Source organism: Eriocheir sinensis, chromosome 29 (assembly GCF_024679095.1).
Source record: "Eriocheir sinensis breed Jianghai 21 chromosome 29, ASM2467909v1, whole genome shotgun sequence".
In the NCBI taxonomy this organism is placed as follows: Eukaryota; Metazoa; Arthropoda; class Malacostraca; order Decapoda; family Varunidae; genus Eriocheir; species Eriocheir sinensis.
Window position 1 is genome coordinate 16,689,726 of NC_066537.1, and position 26,608 is coordinate 16,716,333.

General features: G+C 41.1%; 1 protein-coding gene across 11 annotated transcripts; it reads right to left on the reverse strand.

Annotated features, from left to right (window-relative positions):
- Window positions 1-71: 71 nt before the first annotated feature.
- On the reverse strand, window positions 72-25,117 carry LOC127005186 (uncharacterized). 11 transcript variants are annotated; one of them, XM_050873875.1, is made up of 13 exons: window positions 24,988-25,117; window positions 22,900-23,053; window positions 21,198-21,388; window positions 20,446-20,812; window positions 19,816-19,989; window positions 17,296-17,513; window positions 16,035-16,183; window positions 15,485-15,594; window positions 13,256-13,371; window positions 6,740-7,132; window positions 5,168-5,504; window positions 1,564-2,232; window positions 72-1,238 (listed from the first exon to the last, which is right to left on the reverse strand). In XM_050873875.1, exons 2-12 carry the CDS (start codon window positions 23,041-23,043, stop codon window positions 2,110-2,112), a joined length of 2,322 nt encoding a protein of 773 aa, XP_050729832.1. In that variant the 5' UTR covers window positions 23,044-23,053; window positions 24,988-25,117; the 3' UTR covers window positions 72-1,238; window positions 1,564-2,109. The 11 variants fall into 11 exon arrangements, with proteins under 11 accessions (XP_050729832.1, XP_050729833.1, XP_050729831.1 ...); XM_050873876.1 differs by having other exon boundaries at window positions 72-1,017; window positions 1,453-2,232; XM_050873874.1 differs by having other exon boundaries at window positions 72-1,126; window positions 1,453-2,232.
- Between the last annotated feature and the right edge of the window lie 1,491 nt (window positions 25,118-26,608).

Consider the following 26,608-nt stretch of genomic DNA (forward strand, 5'->3'; position numbering starts at 1 on the left):
GTACTTGGCTCACTAGTTACTAGAACACCATAAGCAATTCTTAGCACACAAAGGATATTGATGAGAAAGTATGTAATTGAATATTAATGAATATATTGTATAAGTTGAGAATACTATGTCTTAAATCTATTACAAATGCATCACAAAACTCTACTAAAATAACTCATTAATTACTCTGATATACAAAAAGAGATCTTGTTACAATACACCAAACCAGCTAAATACTTTAGTTCAGCTTGGAGCTAAGGTGAAGTACTAACCCATGCTGTGAGGGTGAGCATGACAACACAGCAAGGGCACAGTAAGGGACTCCAGCTACTGTAAAATATTGCACAAGAGGGCTGCTAGCTCTAAAATATCAGTGGCAGCCATCACAGTAATATCTAACAGTGAGGTGGCTAAATGTCATCACTATTGCTTTATGTTTTCCTTCCCTCTTGCTGTTTAAAAAAGTAAGTAAATAAACAAAAAGAATAACGTAGGACTCACAACATATTTGTACCTTTTGAGATACTGGTGTCTTTCGGTGGTGAACACATTCTGGCCAACAGTGTGTGTGTGGGCAGCTAACTTTTGTACTTTACTTGGTAGGAGATTACACAAAAAAATTGTAAGTTAAGGAGGCACCACATGAGTGCATTTCTGTTTGGCTGTTTCAGCTAAATATTTTCAACTTCCATTTTGTCACTACTGAACAATTTGGTAGCAAAAATTATTTAACTGAAGACCAACTTGAAGATATGCTTGCACTAGAAACACGCTGATGTGATGAGGCCGTACGTACATGTAGTAAAACTTGAAAAGGCACAAAGAGGCATTAACAATATCATAAAGTTCTCTCAAATCATCACTATTAGAGATGCAAAATTGTCTTTGTAAAGCATTCTTTTTTAACTTTCTAAAATAAGTTACTGTTTCTTAAAATTCATTGTAAGAACACTAAGTCTATAAATTATGAAAAAAAAACTACTGCTAAAGCTAACACCTGTTCCCTTCTGTCAATAATATCTGCTGTACCTAAAACATTACTAAAAAAATCTATTGCCACTTTCTAAAACTACCACTACCTAAAATATTAAAAAACTAACTAACACCTGTTCCCTCCTGTCAATAATATCTGCTGTACCTAAAACATTACTAAAAAAATCTATTGCCACTTTCTAAAACTACCACTACCTAAAATATTAAAAAAACTAACTCTAACATCTGTTCCCTCCTGTCAATAATATCTGCTGTACCTAAAACATTACTAAAAAAATCTATTGCCTCTAAAACTACCACTACCTAAAATATTAAAAAACTAACTCTAACATCTGTTCCCTCCTGTCAATAATATCTGCTGTACCTAAAACATTACTAAAAAAATCTATTGCCTCTAAAACTACCACTACCTAAAATATTAAAAAACTAACTCTAACATCTGTTCCCTCCTGTCAATAATATCTGCTGTACCTAAAACATTACTAAAAAAATCTATTGCCACTTTCTAAAACTACCACTACCTAAAATATTAAAAAACTAACTCTAACATCTGTTCCCTCCTGTCAATAATATCTGCTGTACCTAAAACAATACTAAAAAAAAAGCACCCCAGCCATCCACCCGAGGGCCCAGCCTGAGGGAGTGGCAGGTGCCGGTGGCTTTGGCAAGTCACCTGATAACAAGAGCACCAAGTTAGGTTCCTGAAGCACACCTTATGTCACCACTGTGTCTAACTACTCATGGTATGTTTACCAATCTGTACTCACCACTCCAGTGAGAACTCAAGGAAGAAAATAAAATCACTCTTAAAAAATGAGTTGGGATACAAAAACTAGCCTTTCAAAATAAAGAACTGCAAACATTCTTCATTTTGATGTATTTTTTACCTCAGAGTTTTTTCTTCACTTATGAATGCTAACTGGAATTGCATGTACAAATTGGCAAACACAACCAATGCAATAAACTTATCCTCATCAACATCACTGGCCAACATTATCTGTGAATCACAGCAACAATGAATGTACTGTAGTCATGCTTTAGATTTTTCTTGATGACTGAAAGTTTAATGACAGAAATATCAGATGAGGAAGAGTCTAAGATCATATTTTCACCCTAAAACCACTACTGTTAATACTCTAGACTACTGGCATCCTCCCCTTTTCTCCTGCGCTTGCCCTCATTCTTTTTCTTGTTGATGAAGCTCTCGATGCGCTGCAGTGGCTGGATCAGGTTTGAGTCCGAGTCATGAATCTGTTGGAAAAGGAAGTAACGAGAGTCATTCAAATGATCCCATGACATTTATGAATGCAAAGGCAGAAGACAAGACAAAAAATAAGACAAAAAGTGAATACATGATTTAAGAACAATTAAAACACCTGTCCATTCCCCCTTTAATACCATGCCTGTACAAGCTATGAGGGACCATAGAGACAAAGGCTGAAGTTCAACACAAGGTGTGTGATCTTAATAGCTTTAGCCCCTTGTCTTGAGCTCAAGCTCTCAATAAAACTGATTTTGTGGTCCTATACTTCTTGCTCTGTCTATATTTACTCCCCCCCTCCTTTCCTATAGTCCGTTTGTAGTCACCTGCCTGATGTGAAAAGACCCTAAAAGCCAACTTTGGGTGCCTCTTTAGCCAAATAGTAGAGCAGTGGCTTCCCAACATGGGTTCAATCCCCAACATCAGAAATGTTTGTTTTCCCTCTCCAGGTTAGATCAACTTCTTTTGTGTTTCATGACACGATGTTGTGAATGATGGGAAATGAATTCTGCTCATTACTCGTTCACATTGGCTGGATCCCTAGCCAAGTAGGTATGGATGCTGCTGATTGGATGTTGGCTGTCTGACATCTCGCCTCGTGATCACCAAGTCTGCATGCTGACCACTCGAACACTGCCTCCCCTTGGTTCTATGATGTCAACAAAATTTTCTGAACCTACGCAAGGGTGTTGGGGGACAGACATGTCAGGCATCCCGCCCTCCAACAGCCAATCAGCAGCGTCATGCTTATTCAGCTATGAACAAGGGATCCAGCTAGCCCACCCAGCTGTTCATCCTTCCTTTTGGGATGGTTGATAATGGGTACAGGGGAAGGTAAACTGTGGTAACCCAGATGTTGCATTGGCCCTGCATCCTGAGTTAATGGGTTCTATCCCAGCACAGGCTCAAGGGCAAACGGTAGGGATATGAGCACCCGCGGCCCACACCATATTCTCCCAACTTTACATCCATCCATTTAAGAAAGGTTAACTAATACAAGTTTATCAAATACCTGCTCCAGATGTTAACAAATGCAGCATCGGTGACTGTCACAGAGCATCCGCCACTTTCTTTTTCATATCTCCGGATGGCCAAACATACCATACTATTGTGAATTATTTACATTTGGATGATTATTTCTATAAAACTTTGGTAATGATATCAAACAGGTGTTGTGTATGTAGCTATTTACCAAGCAAATAGAAAAATCAGTAAAAATAGTAACCCATCACTTCTCAAATAGTTAAAAACGACTTTTAAGGGGAGCGGTTGGTCATAAAATGGTGAAAAAAATGTGATTTCTGGAAAAAAATTGTCCACCCTCGTATTGCCTTTGAGTGTGTGTATATGAACTATTTCATCAAAATTTGCAATAGTTTCACTTTAATGGGCATGCAATGGGCTCCCACTGCCTCAAGTGCAACCTCATGATGCATATCAATCTTTGTGTATTGTTGTTATTCAGGAAAATGTATGTAATATAATAGAACAAAATTGATATCTGGCATAACCTCCTTTCCTGCAGCCCTTGACTGCTCTATTGAAACTCAAGAAGCGCTCTAAATTTCAAATGTTGCTATTGAATATAACAAGTTTTCAGCCATAGACTCAACATAATCATCATGTATTATATATGAAAACATGGAGAATTAGAGAGAGAGAGAGAGAGAGAGAGAGAGAGAGAGAGAGAGAGAGAGAGAGAGAGAGACCGACCCATTTAGCGCGAGAATTAGGTGGATGAATGCGGTCGCGCTAAATGAATTCGCGGTAATTGAATAAAGTAACCAATATGAAAAAAATTATTTGGTGCACACGAGGGTCTGACTTTTGGGTTTGATAATTACTCAAAATAATCACTCACATAAAAAAAAAAAAACCTATGATTGGCTGAGCTCTGAAAACATGCTTGTGATTCGCTGGGAGTCTGATGACGTCATCGCCGGCGTTCGCCCGGTCAGCGGCCTCGCTGCCTTAAGGCAGTATCACACTGGCCGTTTTCTTCTAACCGTTTTGGCTACTGGCAACGCCCGTGCGCCCATCTGGGAGCGAGTTGTTGGTTCACCGTAACCTGGTGTCACACTGAGCCCATTTCTTCCCACCGCGTTGGCGGCAGCTTGGACAACCGGCAAATCCAAATTTTCCGGGTGTGCGTCACACACGGCCAAGGTCAGTTGCCCGTATCCACATCCTTCTTCTTCTTCTTCTTTTGACCTGTGACGCTTTGTATCGCTTCTTAGGTCCTCCTCCTTTCGTTCCTCTTTTCTTCTTTTTCACTTATACACACTTTTCAGTATCACAACGTAAATAAAGCACTTGCCCTGTATCAACATGGCGTCGTCTACTAAAGTAAGGGCTCTTGCGGATTGTGCCGCGCATCATGGCGGCTTGGCACAATTTTCAAAATTCAGTCGTGGTGGCTGCTCGTGCTAACTGAGGCTTTCGCGCTAATTAATTTTTTTCTTGGTAGATAGTGGCTTGCGCTAATTGCGGTTCACGCTAATTGATCTCGTGCTAAGTGGAGCCCTACTGTATGTATGTATGTATATATATATATATATATATATATATATATATATATATATATATATATATATATATATATATATATATATAAAATGGTGCACAAAAAAATTGATAATTTTGAGATGTAAGCATAAATATACAGATAAAATAACTCGTATATTGGCTAAAGCGAGCCAGGACGCAGTATGCGCGTCCTCGGATATGGTACGGGGCACACAAGGATGCAGTATACGCGTCCTTGTGTTGAAGGGATTAAAATTATTTCAAATAAATTCATGATGGAACATAGAAAAAAAAAATCCTCAAAATAGCCATGTAAAATATAGAATAGTAGTTTAATACAGTAGGTGTCCTTGAGTAACTGTTTAGGTTAACAGGCTAGGGAAGGATACAGCAACTCACCTCGAGGTAGCGGCGCACATCATTAACCTTCTGAAGAGTTTCCTTGTTGCTTGGCACCGACAGCTGCCTCTTGAAGGAGCTTCGCATCATCTCGCCAGTCTTCTCCTCTGTCCCTTCCCCTAGGAGTCCCCCCAGCTCTGAGGCACGGTTGGTCTCTAGTGCTGACTGGGAGTGTACCAGTGGAAAGCTCTGCTGCAGTGGCTCCTTGGGGGATTCCTCCTTCATTATGGTGTCAGGAAAACGCTCAGAAGACCCACCCCCACACGCTCCGCCCATGAAGTTATTGCTTCCCCACCTCTGCGGGCCCTCCCATGGTGATGGTGACAGCCTCTCAGTGCTGAAAAGTAGGCAGTGTGTCAGATTGTCAGTGTGTGTGTGTGTGTGTGTGTGTGTGTGTGTATTTACCTATTTGTAGTCTACAGGGCCCGAGCTAAGCTCTAATAGTCCCGTCTCCATATCTACATTCATCCAGCCTTTCCTTCATTTGTTGGACACTGTTCGCCTCCACCACCTCTATAAAATAGTTTAGGTTGTTTCTTGCACTTTTCTACACTATCCTTTTCATATCCCTTCTCTTCTTCTCTCCTTATTTTCACGTATTAATTTCTCGCTACCTTAAGATCTTCTTTATTCCTTCAGTTTTTATTTCTTTTCAATCTTTTCCATGCTGTCTCTTTTTTTCTTTTGCCCAAGCACATTTTTCATTAAACCAATCCTTTTATCCTTTCTCTTTAGGTTTGTATTCTGGTACAAATTTCATAACTCCTGATTTATACGTCTTCATGAAAATATCATACTTTTCTTGCACTTCACTTGTTCTCCTTAACTCATCCCAGTCCAGCTCTCCATAGTATTTCCCGAGGCTTTCCACGTCTGCCTTCCTATAGTTATACCTGTTTCTTTTATATGATTCATCCCCTTCACTTCCTTCCTTCTCTGTTACCATCTCTATTATCATGTGGTCACTCTTACCCAGGGGGCATCCATACCTTAACTGGCCTAGTTTTTTCTTTTATGTAGGGGCCCATCCTATAGATTTCCTCCACTTCCTCCTCAAGGTTTTGCAGTTCTTCATCATTTAAGTTCTTAAGTTAAGTCTTTTACCAATTTCAGTTCTTCCATTTCCCTTTTAGGTTTGTATGTTATATTCTTTTCCTTCATGCCAAATATTACTACACCTTCTTATCTGCCATATTTCTTACTAATTCTTCATTTTTCTTCAAAGCCTTAACCACCTCTTTCTCTATGTTTTCTTTGTCTTCTTTCAATTGCTGTTCGATCACTTCTTTGAGGACTACATTTGCTTTTTTTTATTTTCCACCTTCCAAGTCTTTATTTCCCCCAGTACTTCCTCTTTACCCATTTGTTCCTCCTTATTCACTATCTTCTTCAGATTCTCATTTTCCTTTCTTACCACTCCTAGTCCTTCCTTCATTGATTTTTCATATTTTGCCAATTTCTCCTTCAGCTTTTCATTTTCTTGAATCAGTTTCTTCTCATTTTCCTCTAGACTGTGTGTGTGTGTGTGTGTGTGTGTGTGTGTGTGTGCACCATAGTGAGTCATGTCCTTACCTGGCCCAGCCACCAAACTCTCTCAGCTCCCCAGCCTCAGATGGATCAGGTGAGGTACCTTCAGAGTTTAGTTCATTGAAGCTGTGGCCATGGGTCATGCTGGAGATCAGGGCAGCTGGCTCGGGCACTGACAACCTCCGATTAGAGGCACTGAGGCTCCTGATGCGGGGGTGGATGGCCTGGGTGTCAGGCTGGGTGTGGTCCAGCACGTCCAAATTTTCTGACAACTTCTCAGAGCAGGTGCTTCCACCACTAGAGTGCCTGCTTCGTGCCCCACCATGCCCCACAGATTCTGGGGTAAGTGGGCGGGTAGAAACAAGAGGATTCCTTCGGCGGGCTCTGTGTGGGAATTGTGGTAGCGCCTCACCCAGTGATCTGAGATTGAGAGATGCCCTGAAATGACATTGGAATAATGAACAAAACATCAGCAACACTCATAGTCCACACAACACAGCTGGGCACTGCAGCAGAAGCAGCAACACCACTAGACTACATACTGATGACTAAGGTCCATAGAATACAAGGTATACTAATTTCACAGTGGTGTCTCATGTCCCTCAACGACACAAGTTCTCTTCAACATATCGTGTACTCTCATTCGAGATTTTGAAATAACCACTGGATATTTAGAAAAAAAGTAGCAAAAAAAGTGTATAAACGTCTTCCTGATTTTTTTTTGTCTTCACATTGATGCAATTCCTGGAGTATTGCTCGTACTAAATTTTTAATCAGATTCAAACTCAGCAAACTTTCTTGGTTCTGGTGGTATAAGACACTTAGCAATACAGAAATATCTACATGAAAATTGCTGATAACAGGAAACCTGTGTCGAGGTAGCCTGGCGGCATGCAGAGTGTTGCTCTGTTGGCGAGGGGTGTGGAGTCACAGCTTAGCCCGCCACAGCCAAATAAGTGGACATTGTATTCTTAGGACCGTGTTGATGACAAGTGGTACAGAAAGGAAAGCAAAAACAACCACATTAAATCTAAAAATTACGAAGTGATGGAACAATCATCCAAGGTCTTTACAAGTAACCTGGAAGGTAAATAGTTATATAAATGATCCTGGTAAAGCCTCCAGAAGGTTCACCTGCAATCATACTCAACAAAACAAGACTTAAAAATCATGACAACCATCAACATACTTGAGCTGCAAATATTAAAAATACTGCTGGAGAGTAAAACAAGTGGCAGAGGTCAAAGGTCAGAAATCAAAAGGTCAAGGCTTTGATTATCTGAGCCAGCAACACACAACTGCACCACCCCAGCTTGGTTTTGCAACTTCCACTGGCAGGCACTGACACAAAAATAAACTTATTTCCCTAGATTCTTAAATTATTATCTTCTGCCATCTTCCTTCAGTTTATGGCAGGGCCCAAGATCTAGGGCCCAAGGGAGTGTGTCTGAAGGCCACCACAGACATCAGTCAACACATTTCCAGACATTCCTTGCACCACACTAGATACACTTAGTTGACCAACATCCCAAAGATAGGACCTTATCAGTCAAGAAGCACCTTTTTGTACAAGAAGAGAAGGACCTTAACCAACAACCCAGCCCTTACAGACCACCATGTAGAATACACAGTAATGAAATGAAATGCTGCTCTATTACATGTATTTATTAGTAAAGGTTACAAACACATAAGGTGTGTTAGTAAGGCTAAGTGATGCAAAAGCTACAGCATACAGGTCTTTCACCTCTATATGTAGTAAAAAAGGGGTCAAGTACAGGTAACTCGATTTACGCGAGTTTGGTTTACGTGTTTTTGAAATAACGCGGGGTCCAAAATCCAAATAAATGTTTAATTTATATGTTTTTTTCACTTATACGCGATATTTTATGGAGTGGCCACCAGATGTCTCACGCAACTGGACTCACATGGCGCCGTGGCCACACAGCTGAGCTCAGTTCTTCCCACGCGCCACATGAACAACAATACAGTACGCTGCTGCGCTACTCAACAGCAGGGGTGGGCAGGTACCGGTACCAGTACCGGTACTAACGGTATCAGCTATACGGTACGGTACCGGTACCAATACTAGCCAGTCGTTCATGGTGTCCCTCATTTCTTCCTCACACGAGTGAGGCCGAGACTGGGTGCCTGAGTGGATACCTCGGTGATATGGATATTCTCTCTCTCTCTCTCTCTCTCTCCACTGAATGATGTGAATATTTACTTTTCGATAGAAACCTACCTCTTGTTTGATTTACATTGTTTTTGATTTATGCGACCTCTTCAAGGACACAATACTTGCATAAATCGAGAGTTACCTGTACTTATTAATGTTAGACAATAAGATCATGTAACCTGGGGAGTTAAAAGGATTGCTTTCCCCTCACAAAGAAGGTTCATTGGGATAGATGAATCTAACACCTTCCTAGTTATGAGAAGGGGAATTTTTCAAAAGGACATCTGGCCCCCGCTATATTTTGTCAAGTCACATATGCATTACAAAACCCTCAAAGCCAGCTAAATGCTCTTCAGTCAAGGCTCAACACACTTTGTAACACTCAAGAATGCATGTCTCTCTTTCCATCAACATGTACATAAATTAGGCCTGTCACCTTAAAACTAACACTCAAGAATGCATGTCCATCTCTTTCCATCAACATATACATAAATAAGGCCTGTCACCTTATATAGTAACAACAAACAAAATGCATTTTTCTCACAAAGAATCTCCATTCACATGAACTGTCCCTCTATAGACCAGACATCAGCTGGTGCTATGTTACCAATTCAACTGTCTGGCACCATATATTGCACCGTATACCCTAAACAATCTTGTGATAATACTGTTTGACTGAGCTGCAAATGATGATGAAAGACATTATTGACTGAGGTACAAATGATGATGAAAGAGACATTATTCTTGCTTGTATGTTAATTCATACCATTACAATATAATAATTTCATAAAGTTAACCTATATTACCACAGCTGAAAGACATTGTCATTGGCTTTTATAATCCTTTGAGATCAAAGTGAAAGACAAAGCTAGGTGATACATGCACGAGGCAAGCAGTCCCCAAGCAGTAATCAATTAGGCAATAGCATTACATCACACACTTTCATAAGATTTTTAAACACACACACACACACCTCAATAATCAAATTTCAATTTAGTTTTCACTCATTCATGCTAACAAATCAACATAGAAACAATTAACATGTTCCATTCTCTAAGATTAATCACAACAGAGAAACACTAACACTTTCCACTGTCTAAGATTAATCAAAACCATTAGTAGCATGAAGCCTCATCACTTTAGGGTTATAGTTGATGCATTTAGGGAAAAATTATAGCAATGATTTCCTGCTGCCAATTGTGCAGGATGTCGGATAGGGAGGATTTGTGCTTGTCACCACCTCAAAGTTTTTGGCAAATGAAAATAATTTTCTTCATCTGGGCTGATGCAGAATTAATATTTATATCTACCAAAACCATAACTTGCAATGATGTACTTTGTTTGTCACCTTAAAACAGAGCTACAACACCAAACTCAATAATCAGTCTCCCCCCCACCAGGGGTCAGGATGTGCTGGTGACAGCCATGCATTTGTGCAGCAAATTTAGAATATTAATTCATTCTTTTGGCATGCTAATCTTAACTGTATCATGTTTCCTTGTATAAAAACTTTGTAATTCAACATTTTCTTCTTAATAAAAAGGTCCACTAACTATTTTCTGGTGTATAGTAAACTTTTAAGTAACTATGTAGTAGAAAGGATTAAAATTATTTGCCCTACACACTTAACACATTTGTGCCCTCAAACTTAAACACATATGATCGTAGTAAGCTAACCAAGCCTTATACACACTGATCACTTATCACTTTAACATGCATAGTAAATAACTAACCTAAGACACATTTCAGAGTCAATATTTCCACAGAAACCCTGAACTCCCAGTAAGTGGATATCCAGCACTTTACACCTAAAAGACAATCAGGGTTGCTTTATTGTATGCAGTTTTTAAGATAAATAAAAAAGCAATTTCATTTAATTATTTGCAGTAAACTGCTTGTATGCATTCCATATCAGTTATGAAGTTCATTACTTTAACATCAAATGATTACAGTTAAACCCCTTTAAGTCTGTGTTGTAGAAAAGTTGGCACTGTAACAATATTAAAAGAAAATAAACTGCTGGTAAAGTTGGAAAAATTACTCTTAAGTTGGCAATGTGTTACCTCTCAGAGACTTAAACTTGGCATGGCAGTATGGCAGTATGGCACTTACAAAACAGGTCATTAAAAAGAAGTCTGAAGTGGGCAATATGCCATCAATAGGAGACCCAAAAGCCACTTTCAGATGCATCAACTTTTCGATCGCCACCGTGGATGGCACAACATCGTGCATTCCAGGGACAGTATGTACACATCGTAGTACTCATCCTTTAAATGTTGAGAGACCAGTTGTTGGGTCTTTCAACACCTCTATATCATAAAAAAAGGTTTGACTTTTGCTTGGATTACACCAATGTAAACATGGCAAACATTTCTTACTTAGTTTTAATTATTCATTTTATTTATCTAAACTATCTTGGGGGAGCTATTTCCAATAGGGGCAAGACCTCTGCCCCAATTGTGCTGACTTAAAGAGGTTTAAATAATTACAATTTCAATTCAGTTATCTGATATATGTACTGCATAGACAATCAATTGTACTATAGAATATACCTAATGCCACTATGATTTTCTCTTTCTCTCTCTCTCTCTGCCATGACCTGCAGTCTTGCACGTCATTTTTCAGCACATCACATTTCTTGTAATTAACACTTCAAGATGAAACACAGCCATGACACTCCTTACATCCATAACACACGAGACACAAACCCTCATGCAAAAGCCAGAAATACCATGAAAAGATCTTGAGATGCAACATAACCACAGGCTTTTATCCTTTTCTGTAACTAAAGCTTGCAATGGCCGCCTCAATAAGGAAAGCTCTGAGTGACTTTCTCTCATTATGCCTTATCACACCATTGTACTCCATTGAAAGACTTGGGTTACTGCCATACTGCTGTTTTTCTGGTGCAGTAGTTGGCGTGAAAGACAGTGATGCGGTGTTGTGGCAGTGAGGTGAGGTGGATGAAGAGGTGAGGGAGGTGGATGGATGATTGGATGGTAGGCAAGAGGGAAACTAAGGCAGTGTGTGACCTCATCCCTGTCTAAGCAAACATCTCGTGAATGACGGTGTCAAGCAACACCTGTTCTGCCTCCTCCTTGGTGTCAAGTTCCTTACCTGGCTCCCTCCTGGTCAGTGTGTGGAAGGAAAGAAAGACATATGAGTTATGTAAGTCATGCTCTGACTTAAACTTAGTTATAAGTACGATGAGGCATTCCATTCATGCTCGAACTTTCTATTGCAAAAGTTAATTCACACTTTTATTCATTTCACTGGCAAACTCTGAAACACCCTTTTGTCATGGTACCTATTGATCACAGAAACCCAGGTCAAGGGAAAAAATACATCCAATCTAACACTGAATACTAAGGTTTTATGCCACAGTAAAAACACTGAAGGCACCAAGATCTGATGCTGGCATTCACTAAGTCCCCTACTGATCCTTCTCTTTAGTAATGAAAATGACATAGAGAAGGAATTTGAATTGACCAATTAAGAGAAGAAACATAACCCACTATGCATCTTAGCAAACACACTCACCATCATCATCCATACTACCAAACACCATCATGGAAGAAAAGAGAGGACCATCAAGATTATAATACGGACCATCAAGATTATAATACAAGTACAGTAAAAGTCCAATAAACCTGGATAAACCAAATATTCTAATAATCCAAATTTTCTAGTGGCTGAAAAAAAAAAAAAAAAAAAAAAAAAAAAAAAAAAAAAAATCAGGTGCCCAATGTGCTGAACAGCACCAAGCGATGGCTGAGTGGTCAGTGTGCTGGCGTGGCATTCAAGAAGATGCAGGTTCACGTCCCGCCCACCGCAAAAACAAGCTGGCAATTTTTCAGTCATCGCCGAGTGGCCTAAGACTACCCACATGCTGTCCAGAAGACCATCCATTAACCCAGACTTTAGATTCACTCGAAAAGAGGATCAACGATGAGCTCCAGGGGGCAGCATGAGCCAAGCATGATGGTGCCACTATAAACAACAGATCAAGTGAAAATACAGAGTACTCAGGCAGCCTTGACTTAACTCCATGATTGCTGGAAGGCTTTGCCTTTCCAATGGCACCTCCATGCTGCTCAGCAATTTCATAAACCTGCTTTACTTTATAGTTCCTTTATTGGTACCTCTTGATTTACTCTCTTTAAATGGATTTACCTTACTGCTACTCAGCACTTTTATGTATTACTGACAAGTAGTAATAAAATGTGCCATGCCTTTCTTTCCTGATTACGTGAATGTTACGTTTTCGGGGCCCCTCCCAATGATCCGAAGAATTTGATAATCCGTATGACCTTCGGTCCACTGCCATTTGGATTACTGAACTTTTACTGTATACTGAAAGGTAAACTAGAGGATGAGATGCCTACATATTTTTCAGGTTCCGTGGGTTGAAGAAGAAGTGGCGATCAAATGCTCTCTGGACAAACTCACAAGCCTGTTTGTTCCCTTCCTGGCTGAAGTTCATACGGACGCGCCTGGAAACCTGCAGAGAGAGAGGCGTGAAATAAGATGATGCAACAACATGTAAAAGGGGAGTGGCAGGAGGAAGATAAGAGTATATATGTTGGGGGAGAAAAGTGAATTATGATGTAAGTGGAAGCCTGTAATGAGAGAAAGAAGCTGAGGTATTACAGATAAAAGTTCAGCAAAAGGATGATAGAAAATGTGCTGAGGAGGAAAGTCATCAAAGAAGAAACTTACCAAATGAGCATCAAACATCATAGCACTGCAATTTGTAAGGAGGAGAGTGTGATATGAGATGAAAGGATGCAATGACATGTGTAAAAATTGTGCAGGAGAAATTAAGTGTAAAAAATAAGTAGATTAATCGTGTCGCCTTAAAAAAAGCTTTTGGCAGGATCTGGCAAAGATTGTTGACTTCCAAACTATCCTACTATGGATTCAATCCCTCTCTTGGTACATTCCCTTCAAGCCAAATTATTTCAGCTGTGGTGTATGGTCACTGATCTGCCCTTGAACCCATCAAATGGTGTTCTTTAGGGCTCTTTTCTACTTACCACTCTTTCTATTGTTCAATAACAATTTTTTTTCAAAACCAAACTGTTCTAACTACCCCTATGCTGATGACTATCCTGTATTACTTAAAATTATTTTACACAACTCTCCCAACAGGAATTACACAACTTTAGGCTGGATACTCCAGAATGCTTAATCTCTGACCCTACCAACTTTTCTGAATGGGGCAGAAGACTCAATTTTTCCACCTGACAACTCTACACAATCTTTCAAACACCTATCCCCTCCTCTTCAATAACACTCAGATGTTCCCTTCTACATGAAATAATCTCGGTCTATCCTTAACTCAAAACCTGAACTGGAAAATTCATATCTCATCTCTCCCTAAATCAGTTTCCCCAGGGTTAGGCATTCTGCATTGTCTACATCAATTTTTTTTTCCCTGTTGCCAAACTCAGGGGTTCCTTTGAGCAAGTCTCCATGAAGATCCCCTTCCCATCCCAAGCACCTTATCCATCAACTTGCTCAAGCCACGAACTCTGTGGGTATCCCTTTGGCCTTCTCCACTTGGGACTGTCTCTTACAGAAAAAAACCTGTGGGCTGGGTCAACTACAGAAAAAAACCTGTGGGCTGGGTCAACTACTGGGCAGAGTGCAACTGCACAATGTCCATACAGCCAGAGTTGCCATTCATGGACTATGCAAGTATTAGGCCTTGATCCAGTCTCATGGAGTAACTGCCAGTTTGACACAAACTCATTCCAGTGATATCCCATGACTCTGCATAAGTACTTATTACCAAAGGCATCAATCCACCTCTTCAAGTTACTATTCAGTGTCCATGTCTCACAGCCACTGAATAAGACAAGGAACAGAAGAGACTTGAAGAGATGTTAATTTCTGTTCTGCACAGGTATTAACAATGCCATATGCTCATCTGAGCAACTCCATGACACCATGGGCCAAGCCAATCAGCTTAAGACTTCTTGACGAGACCTGCCATTATTCTGCACTACACTGCCGAGGCATGTAAAATTCTCCAAAATATTCCTCTCCCAGATGATATCCATACAGAAAGGCCTTGCCTGACTGTGCATTGAGTGGGAATCTCATGTGCCCTTTTGGACAGAGTAGTCAAAAACTTTTTGCCTCATCAGCTTCCCTCTTTCTGACAATCTTTTACCTGTTAAATTCCAATAAAATGTTGCCTCTCTATCTTCAATAAGTATTTTCACACTAACTGCTTTTTTGAACTTGTTAACTGCATGCCTCCACAACTCCTGCTGCTTTACTGCACAAAACTTTCTACTCTGGCTCATCCATTACTATCCCCATCCCTTAACCCTTAAACAACAGCCATAGTTAATTTAATCAAACACATTTGGGTCCGCACAGATGGCCATCGTTTATTTAATCAGACTCTTTCGCTCAACTAATTTGAATGTTTAGCTCAAATTTGGTGGGTTCTGTGACTTTCCAAGTTGTCTGCCAGCATATCTGACCCACATGAATTTGAAATAAGATCATTAGTCCTCACTGAGCAGCCCTGGAGCCCTACAAAAAAAGAAAACGGGGAAACAGGGAAAACGAGAGAGAGAGAGAGAGAGAGAGAGAGATACCTTCTTCATGAGGGTCTCTAGCTCTGTGTTGCAGGCATCCTTCATGAACACCTCACAGATGGCCTCGACCAGCCAGGAGCCACGTTCGGGGTGACGGAACGACACAAAACCTGGTGGATGGAGAAGAACAGATGCCTTCCTTAGTGTGTTTGGGGGTGGGGGCATGGAGGTTGATTAAGCCTTATCAAAATATCAGTAGGAGGAAAATCTGTGAAGAAAGGGGATGTGTTAAAAAAAAGGGGAAAAGAGTTAAAAGGAGAAGGGGTAGACAGATATAAAAGAGGGAATAGATAAGCAGGGGAAAATGTAAAAATAAAGAAAAGGCAAAGGAAAATCAGAGGGAATGTTAGAGGAACCAGTTATGGAAAGTGTCAGAAGGATGGGATACAGAATAGATGTAAATGAGGGAACAGAATAGAAGAAACTGTTAAACATGTTATACTATTGTAAAAAGAGTTAAAGAGATTGAGGCATTGTACTAATAGCAGAAAAAATTGTAAGATTGGTAGACAGAGAAGTCAGTGGTAAATGTGGCCTGGTAAATCCTCACCTCTGACAGTTGAGTAGACAATGTACATGTCAGTGAAGGTTGGGTCCCTCAGCACCTCCCCAAAACTGGAAGAGTCTGTCTCTGCATTCAGTCCAGAGTTGGCCACCAGGCGCGGGGCAGCATCAACCCCAATGTCAGGTCCAGTGCCCCTGACAGAGAGGAGGATGAGATAGAGTGGGAGTGGGTGGAGTGCAAACTAGAGCTGCCAACATTGCAGGAAAGAAGAGAAAGTGAGGCAACTTAATTATGGTATTCATACTAATAATGACCTGGAGCAGGCAGACTGGAAAGAGTTGGAGTTAAGATACTGGAAGGACAAGGGACATGAATGGAAACTGAAGAAAACATGATGCAAAAGGAATGTAAAAAACTTTGGCCTCCCAAATAAAATCATTGATCCTTGGAATGGTCTCAATGCAGAGATAGTTATAGCTATGAACAGCCATGAACTGAAAGAAAATGTGGATAAAATTAGATATGAAGACAGGAGAATATAAGCTCAATTAAAATCCTGTAGACAAATTGGCAAGCACTCACACATCTGGTGGGCTAATCATAAACCCTAGAAAGCTACAGAAAGTGCTTGAAAAAAATGATGACAATCTCCCATCTGTAGATACCATTTCCCACCTAGATATTGATATCCTCACTCAACTTGTCTCTACAAAGCACACAATATCTGGCTCACTTTTCCTTAAAAGCTGTGTAGCATCAATATACTTGAAACATTGTGATAACAAGGGAGTGAAGTCGGAAAAAGTAATTATTTTCCACGGGTCGCAACAAATAAGCGCTTTTAAATATATTTCAATACCTCGAGTTTGGCGATCCTCAAGTTTAGCACCATACCTTCGGAATGAAGCAAGCACGAAACTTGAGAGGGTACTGTATATATATATATATATATATATATATATATATATATATATATATATATATATATATATATATATATATATATATATATATGATATGGTAGATGGAATAAACAGTTATGCAAGTCTGTTAGCAGATGATGCAAAGATCATCAGGAGAAATGAAGCTGAAGAGGATTATGCAATGCAGTGGTAAGATCTAGGCATGATTTACAAATGGAGCCAGGAGTGGGAAATTCAATTCAATGCAAAAATAGGCAAAATATTGGAAATAGGTAAACGTTCAAGGAGGGAGTCATGTAATAACTCAATGTCTGTACTTAATTTCCCATATGCATATCAGAACTAGGGGAAGACAACACACACACACACACACACATACACACCTGCAGAACTGAAAAATGAATATCTTAGGCTTTCCCTTGAGGGTCGGACAATGCCGGTTATTGAAGTCCTCAACGATGTTATGTACGGTAAGGTGCTGGTTATCGGAGGTGAAGAAGGAGGTGTCATCTCGGCCATGGCTCATGAACACCACAACGCAGGAGTCCACTCTCTCAAGCTCCTCCGAGCTACGGAATTTCCTTAGCTCCTGTATGGTTTCCTGTTGGTGGGGCATGCGAGGGTTGAGTAGTTAGAGGTGGAGGTCTGTTGTGGTGGGGACTGGGAGCTGGGTGCTGACTGGGGAAATGAGTGGGTGATGGAGGTGGTGGGGGTGGTGAGCAGCATGGATAGGGAATGAAAGCAAAGGAATTTAGAGTGTACGAGTGGGTGGTGGTACAGGTAACTCTCGATTTACGCGAGTATTGTGTCATTGAAGAGGTCGCGTAAATCAAAAACAATGTAAATCAAACAAGAGGTAGGTTTCTATCAAAAGATAAATATTCACTTCATTCAGTGGAGAGAGAGAGAGAGAAAGAGAGAGAGAGAAAGAGAGAGACAGAATATCCATATCACCGAGATATCCACTCAGGCACTCAGTCTCAGCCTCACTCGTGTGAGGAAGAAATGAAGGACACCATGAGCGACTGGCTAGTATTGGTACCGGTGCCGAGCAGTCTGGTACCGATACTGTACTGTATAGCTGGTACCGTTAGTACCGGTACCAGCCCACCCCTATTGTTGAGTAGCGTGGCAGCGTGGGTGGGTGTTCAAGTGGCGAATGGGAAGAACTGAGCTCAGCTGCGTGGCCATGGCGCCTTGTGAGTCCAGTTGCATGAGACATCTGGTGGCCACTCCATAAAATATCGCGTACAAGTGAAAAAAAAAACGTGTAAATTAAACATTAATTTGGATTTTGGACCCCGCGTTATTTCAAAAACGCATAAATCGAGTTACCTGTAGTAGAGGAGCTATTTTAAAAGTTTGGTGATGTATTTGACTAGAAATATGCTGTGTGTGTGTGTATTTACCTATTTATAGTCTACCAGGCCCAAGCTAAGCTCTAATAGTCCTGTCTCCATAAATACATTCATCCAGCCCTTCCTTCATTTGTTGGACACTGCTTGCCTCCACCACCTCTTCCTACAAGCTGTTCCATGTGTTAACTCTTCCATGTGGAAAACTATACTTTTTTGTCACTCAAACAGGTTCCTTTATTAAGTTTCTTCCAATGTCCTCTCAGCCCCTGGGTTCTCACAGTTAAGAAGAAATCATCTCTATCCACCTCATCAAACTTATTTACCAACTTATACAGCGTGATCAGATCTCTTCTCTCTTTTCTTTGTTCCAGTGTCGTCAAGTCCATCTTTAATCTGTCTTCATGTCATATTCGAAAGTTCTGGGACCATTTTAGTTGTCATTCTCTGTATCCTTTCCATCTTTCTGATATCCTTTTTATGAGGTGCCCACACAACTGCAGCATATTCAAGCTTTGGTCTTATCAGTGTTGTAATTATTTTCTTCATCAGTTCTTTGTCCATAAAATGGATTAATACCCTTATATTTTACATGTGCGTGCATGTGTAATTCACCACCACGGCCTGATCACGGTGTGTGTGTGTGTGTGTGTGTGTGTGTGTGTGTGTGTGTGTGTGAGCATTTGTGTTTATTAAAACTGGAAAATTTTAACCCCTTCAACACGAGGACGCGTATACTGCGTCCTTGTGTGCCCCACACCATATCCAAGGACACGCATACTGTGTCCTGGCTCGCTTTAGCCAATATACGAGTTATTTTATCTCTATATTTATGCTTACATCTCAAAATTATCAATTAATTTATGTTTCTTTATGTGCACCATTTAATTCTGCATGTTTTCATATATAATACATGATGATTATGTTGAGTTTATGGCTGAAAACTTGTTATATTCAATAGCAACATTTGAAATTTGGCACGCACGGCGAGCCCGGATGCGGCGCAGGGCGCTGTTTTTGGCCCGGCCGTAGTGAAGGGGTTAAGGAGATAGTGTACATGTGTGTGACAGGCATGTAGCCTGATGTGGATAGTAAGAAGATGTGTCTTTAGAAAGCATGCTAAACTACTCTTTATTGACAATTGAGACAAAAAAGGCCTGTAGCATCCCCTTGCCCCCTGCATATATATATATATATATATATATATATATATATATATATATATATATATATATATATATATATATATATATATATATATATATATATGTGTGTACCTCACCAGGAGTGGCTTATCCCCATGTTATATTCTCATTTGCATTCAAATTTACATTACTTCTTTATTCATATAGGCAGGAGTGTCTTCTCAAACCAAATCATCCCAGGGATAATGGAAATAGACAGAAATTAACTATTCTAATGTGAATAATAATAACTCAAATTTGTAAGAATATGAATATGAACACAAATACAAGGAAATTATAAGCCAATAGATTTTCTTTTGTCTGCTCTTCTATGTTTCCTCCTCTCCACCCCTGCACCACTCACCCATTTGGTCATGTTGATGTGTGTGGATGTCCTGTAGCCCATCTGGGCGAAGAGGAGCATGAGATTCTTTACGTCAATCTCTGACCCTCCCCGAGTTTCATGCTGCTGGTCATTGAAATCCTTATAGTTGGCCAGGAAGACAAGGCCGCGGGGCTCGGACTCATTCTTGTAGACCTGAAGGGGTGGAAACAAAGGTTGAGGAGGTGAACGGATAGGAGTAGGAGAAAATATAGAAAGGTGAGAGAAGGATGAGGTAGATATAATTAAGAATAAGAGGACAATGTACAGAGGAAATGGAGGGCAAGATAATCAAAAGGAGAGGGAGTGGACAAGATAGAGATGAGGAGGCAGTGGAGGACAAGGTAGAGAGGAGGAAGAGAAAAGGCTGACAGGGAGATGAAGAGGACACAGTATGGGCAAGGAGAAAAATAAATAGGAGAATGATGATGATGAGGAGGAAGGGATGGAGAAGGAATAAGATAAATGAAGAGAGGGGCGGAGAAAGAAGAGTAAGTGAATGGATAGGAGGAGGAGAAAGCAGAGGAAAAATAGTTTGTAAGGGCTGTTTTGGAGTTTTATGTGTGTTGCTCTGTCTACTACTACATCTGCATCTACTTCTCTTACTCTCACCTCGTTTGGTCTGTACTGCTTGCCGCCAATCTCTCGCGAGGGGACAACGTGGATTTCCAGGGGGCCTCTGGGTGATGGAGGAAGGGACGTAGGGGTGTCTGGGAGGGTAGCAGTGATGGTAGGGGTGTCTGGGAGGGCAGCACCAATGGTAGTGGTGTCAGTTATATCCGTTGTTTCATCTTCATTGTTGTTGGCAGTGAGTCCGTTGTTGTTTCTGTTGTTGTTAGTGATGTCCTGGCCTGGTTTAGGGAGGGTTGGTAGCTGGTCGAAGGGAAAGTTTGTGCCCTCTGCCCCCCCTGTCCACTCCTGGGGCTGCTGGTGGTGGTAGGGAGTGAACTTCAGGTTTGGGAAGGTACAGATGTCTTCACTGTGGGTGGAAGCAAGAAGCGGTGAGTCAGGGCAAGTGACGTGGAAGGTAATGGCCAGTTCCACACACGCATATCTGCACTATATTTTCTGGTGTCAAAGGTGTGCTGGTTAACATGACATCTTAAATTTGTCTATTTGGGTCTTACAAGGCTTTTTTATGGAGAAGACTTGGATCTTTTAAGCCAGAAAAGACAACACATGCACATGACAAATCATTTCAAAAAGCATTAACTTAGTATCCGATACATAAAGGTAACACATATAAAAAGACATGAGAGAGGTCTGTCAATAAAAAAATGTGAAGAAAAATAGAAAAGAAACAACAAATAGGAATAGATCAGTAGGGAAGCTGTCACTACCACATCAATCACAACCGCCATTACCCAGGGCCGAGGGGGGAGTGTGCGCCACTGGGGTCCAGGTGCCTCACCAGCTTGCCCATCCCCTGCTCCTCCAGAATCTCCAGGAAGACACTCAAGTTCCTGCCACTGCTGCCGTCATCGCCACCAATACAGCTGGCCGTCACCAACTCATACACCAGTCGCCTCACTTGCTCCGTCTTTGTGTTCAAACTCTAGTGGTGGTGGAAAAGAGGATGGGAGGTTGGATGGAGGAAAAGTTAGGCACCTGCACTTTTCAACTCCCTTTTTAATGACTGTCTTCAACCTCTTAAACTTCAGAGTAATGTTGTTTCACTTATTATTTATCAAAGTTTTTATGATAACTGCTCTGATGAATTAGATACAGTAACTGAATGCCTCTACCCTTCCTGCAAGCTCGCCGTACAAGACTCTCCACTCATCCTAATGCATGTTAACCATTATGTTAATTCTTCCATCTCTTTCACTTGTAAACTCTGCAACCCTCTTCCTTAGTCTGCATTTCCAAATTTCTGAACTTTAACTCTTTGAAGTTTCAAGACACCTACATAACCAAAAGATGTCATTTGGCATCTTCCTACATATACTTTTCATTGGGGTATCATGTTTCAGGCATTTTTATAACTTTTTGTTTTTGCTTCTGGCCTGCCTGCTGTGCCAAAATAAAAAAGTATCATTAAACACATTTAGCGTTTCCCAGCCTCTCTCATGATGCTGGTTTCATTGCTACTTCAAGATGTATGCACAGACCTGCTGTCATATTGGCTCTGGACAGTAACTCAACAGAGGCCAGAGAAGGGCGGAGCGGAGAATTCAACTCATTAAAAAACATCATCATCATCTCATACATGCCTACTCCTAGGAGCTCCCACCAGGGGATGGCCACGGCAGAAAAGTTTCCAACTTTCTCTATCCAGACACTCCCTCCTTGCCTGCTCAAAGTTTCTCAAACTTTACTGCCCATATCCCTATAATTCTTTTCCCTCTCACCATCCCTTCCCTCTCCTGCTGTACTCATTCCATCAACATCTTTCCTCTCCCCTTTCCCTTTCATCAATCATTCTTTACCATCCCTTCCTTCCCTCCATCACCATTCCTTTCCTCTCTTTTAACCCGGTAGCAGCGGGGATCATGTTTCTTAATGGTCCCTCCAAGCGAGAAAAATGAGAAAAAATCACCCCTCACACAAACCATTTCATAATATATATCAAAGCATTTGTGATCAGATTATGTATCATCTATTTTGGGGGGTTTATATCATGGCACAAATTTGGCCTGTCGCTGCTACACAGTAAAGCCACAAATTTGGCCCGTCGCTGCTACCGGGTTAACCCCACCTTTTCAACCCTTGTTCTTTTCTCTCATCCCTTCCCTCTACTGCCAACCATTTCTTTCCACCTTTCCACTATCTTCTTTTTTTTTTTCCTTTCCCATCTCCCCTTCTCTTCCCTCTCTTAAAATTCTCCCATCAACCATTTTGCTCCCTCTAACGGTCTAACCCCATTCCTCCTCCATCCCAAAGTAGTTTATTGACCATACTTGTCGGTAGTTTAGATAAATACAAACAAATGGACTAAGAAAACATTTGACAAAAATAGTATAAATAAGCTAAAAACAATGAATGTTCTAGGGGATCATCAATGCCTGTTACCAAAATGTTGTAAGAAATAAATAAAAATAAGGCAAGAGACATCTCAGAACTTACCTTCAGCTGGGCCACTTGAGCCTCAGTAAGCAGCCCCTTCTGGTGGAGACCGTAGATCACATCCCTTGTGCGTTGCTGCTTCACCACCTCCGTTGCTATTAACTCCACCTGCTCCCTCACAGCTTTCCACCCCTCCACACTCATGGTGGCGGCCCTGTGGATGAGGAAGGGGAAGGATATGGATTAGTGTAGGATGGAGATAGGGAAGGGAGGAAAAAATGGCACCAGAAAAAATGGCACTGGAAATCCTGGCATATTCTTCAGCATATGAGAAAATGGCACAGTAAGAATCAGTTTCTTAAAATATGTTAAAATGTTAACTATTCTTTTTTAAGATTTCTTTATTTGTTTATTTTATATATTTTGCTTAAGATTTCCAACGAATGTTGTAGCCAGCTCCCTGTAGAGACTCCTCAATAGATTTACAACCAGCCCAGCAGTCTAGACAGATTCTTCATCCATGCCTGTAGATTCTTGTATACCCTTTTCCAGCGTTTCTTGGGAGGTTCAACACGAGATTCTTGCAGGATCTGAGTAGCTACAACAGCACGATCAGCTTGAATCCACTGGATTGCATTCCATATCATTGGCAATGCTAGTGGAGGCTGCCACTAGATGGATGTAAAAAGAGTCATCACATTTTGTATACAGTAATACCTCGGTCTACGAGTGACTTAGTTTACGAGTGTTTTGATTTACGAGCAAAAGAAAATCACTAAAAATGCCTTGGTTTACGAGCGGTGATTTGGTGTATGAACATCTTGTTTGTATGAGTCGAAGACATGAGTGTGGGTTCCCTTTGTTCACCGCAAGACAAGACAAGCTTCACACCAAGTTGCCAGTTCTCACCAGTAACCACTGTGGCCCACCGTCACTACACATGACGTAACAGGTTACACTACCGGGGGTGTCGAAATTAATGATTTTATTAAATTAAAACTAATCCCTAACAGAGGGTCTTAACCTCCCTTGACCCCCCGCACCAGCTATGGGGGGCTTCGCACCCATTGACCCCCCTACATTTAAGAGAACAAAAAAAAAGGTATTGCAGAAACAAGTGATTTAAGACAAAAATGGTACTAAGAAACTTTGAAGAGTATGTTGAGATCTATCAGAAAAAAGTAGCATTGACCATTTAAATAAAGTTAGTGAAAGACTGGATTAACACCTAATAATACAATAAAAGAATACAGGAAAACGAGAATATTCAGCTTTCCACGTATAATAATAACTAGATAGAATTTAATACAGAAAGAAGTACTATGCCAAGATCATTCACAAATTAAATGAGCAGAATTATGATAAAATAGCTTCAGTAGATGGGTCACCACGAGCTTGACTCGGTCCCGTAAGAATACAATTAGACAAGAACACACGCACTAGACTTAATCCCTCCTTTGTGTACATTTTCTATGACACACACACACACACACACACACACACACACACACAGGTCGTATCCTAGTAGCTCAAACCAGCAACACTTCCATGCCGAGAACGTTGTCAGTTGCGAAATACGAACTGCAAGTCTGCCACACATCCACCAGCTTCCCTTCCCCTCAGCAGAACCCGCAACTCTGGGTGGACTGTGGCTTATATAGGTAATACGTAGGTCCAAGAACTCCCGCCCACCTGTGTTCAGGCCGCCCCGGTGCTCAGGCCAGCCGCTACAGCATAAGGAAAGACAATGTTGAGATCCACACCTCCCTGGGCCGCCGAAACGTCAAATGTGGCCCTGACTCACTGGCCTCGGTCTGGGTCTCGGCGCCTCGCTTGTGCCTCAACACACTATTGTCGTACTTCACATTTTTACCGTTAAGTGCCGTAATTAGAGAATCTGTGCAAGATGGACCGCACACACACAGACAGCTGTTTTGGTAATTTCTAGTCTAGGTTAACTTCTTTTCGCTACACCGCCCAAGAGAGTTTTAACAGTGATGGATTCTGCTTTCGGTGCTCTCTCTCTCTCTCTCTCTCTCTCTCTCTCTCTCTCTCTCTCTCTCTCTCGTATACAGGTAAGCCATTTCCGTGTTAACAAGAAAAGTAACAGTATAGAAAGCCACAAGCGTATGAGTCATGTCCCCCTACCTGAACTATCGATGGTAACTTGTCAGATCTTGAAGGGCATCAATATATATGTGTGCAGGGCATCAGTCAAGGGGATAGACCAGTCATGCACCTGACTGCTGAGCGCGGCTGCCTGTCGAGTGCCTATATATAAGCTTGCCTGCAGCTGCAATGAATGGTTGCACGTTATATTTACTAACAGTATATAATCTTATCTACAATTTGCACAGTGATTTGATTGTTTGGCTTATTGGTCATTATCAGCGCCTCACAACCATATATCCGCTCGTTGCTAAATCTTGACAGGCTGACGATATAATTAAGTTAGTTACGTGAACACACACACGCGCGTGCTCACGTCTTATATTAGCTCTTGCCAGATAAGAAAGACCTGTCCCAACATTTATTCTAGTAAACTCCACAGTATTGTAGACCGACGGCTATCATCGTACTTCTGGCTGCATCTCATGGGTCTTCATAATTTTTCAGCCTTGGAAGGTCTTTGTTAAGTTAGTTTGCTCTTCAGCCTGCTATTTTCTCGACCAGCGTGCGTGTCAATGATGTTGCGTCCACTTCCTGCCAATAAACAAGTCCGGGTGACTATAAAGAAGCCACCCTCTCTGCATGCTACTTGTTATTGCTGTTCATCCTCCGGCGGCAACGACCGGGCACGACCTTGGGCGCCGCTGGGGGGGTATTTCCTGCCTTGAATGCTATATTATTGAGGCGGCAACGTCCTCTATAATGGCACCATTATATATATACGTCAAATGCTACATCGTATATAGGAACTATGTAATCAGCTGAACTTTTGAAACCCACAAATCTTTCTTTCAGCACTATTACAATTAAATTAGTCGATGCATGCACGTTACTTCCTGGTATTTTTGCAACAGTAACAACAGTCAATCATCATTCATTATAAGCTATCGCAATTAAGTCAGTCAGGCCCATAACCTTACAGAGGACAATTAATGAGGATAATGATAATTTATATATACGTCCTCATCCGGCCTCCTCTTCCTTTTCCTTTTCTTCTTAAAATTCTCCTCCTCCTCGTGCGATACCCCCCCCCCCCTTCCGTAATAAAGAACCTAATTAGCTCTATATTTCAAGCATAACCAGGATCCATAACACTTATTACTGAAGCATCTGCCACATACCTTTTATCAATGCAAAACAACATCTCCCAACACCACGTGGCGGGCTTGTCCATCCCTCGCGCCTCACTTCCTTCAACGCTCGCTAACCAACACACAGCATGGACACTATACTTCCCCTCGTGGCCGTCCTTCCGCTACTGTGCAGGCGGCTGTGCTCTCTCATGCCGGAAATAAGTATGCGCCATGAATTATCTTAACTGCGTGTCACCTTCAATGCTGCCGCCCGTTTCTCCCCCATGCTCAATCATCTGTCCATTCACTATTACTTCAACTTCGCTACATCTATCCACCCCCTTCCATTCCCCAACCCACCAGTCCATCCACTATATATCCACTCCTTTATTCACCAAGCCTTTTTCTATACCATATTAACCCCCACCCCTTTCCTCATCCATTATTATATCCACTACAATATTCACATTTACCAACCCACCAGTCCTACATATCCCTTCCCTTATTCACCAGTTTCTCTATATAAA

Coding starts and splice junctions, on each gene's coding strand:
- LOC127005186 (XM_050873875.1), bottom strand. CDS start 23,043: ATGAGTGTGGAGGGGTGGAAAGCTGTGAGGGAGCAGGTGGAGTTAATA. Junction 13,372..15,484: donor TAGAGACCCTCATGAAGAAG/GTATCTCTCTCT, acceptor CTCTCTCTGCAG/GTTTCCAGGCGCGTCCGTAT. Junction 7,133..13,255: donor CCACGGAACCTGAAAAATAT/GTAGGCATCTCA, acceptor ATGTCATTTCAG/GGCATCTCTCAATCTCAGAT.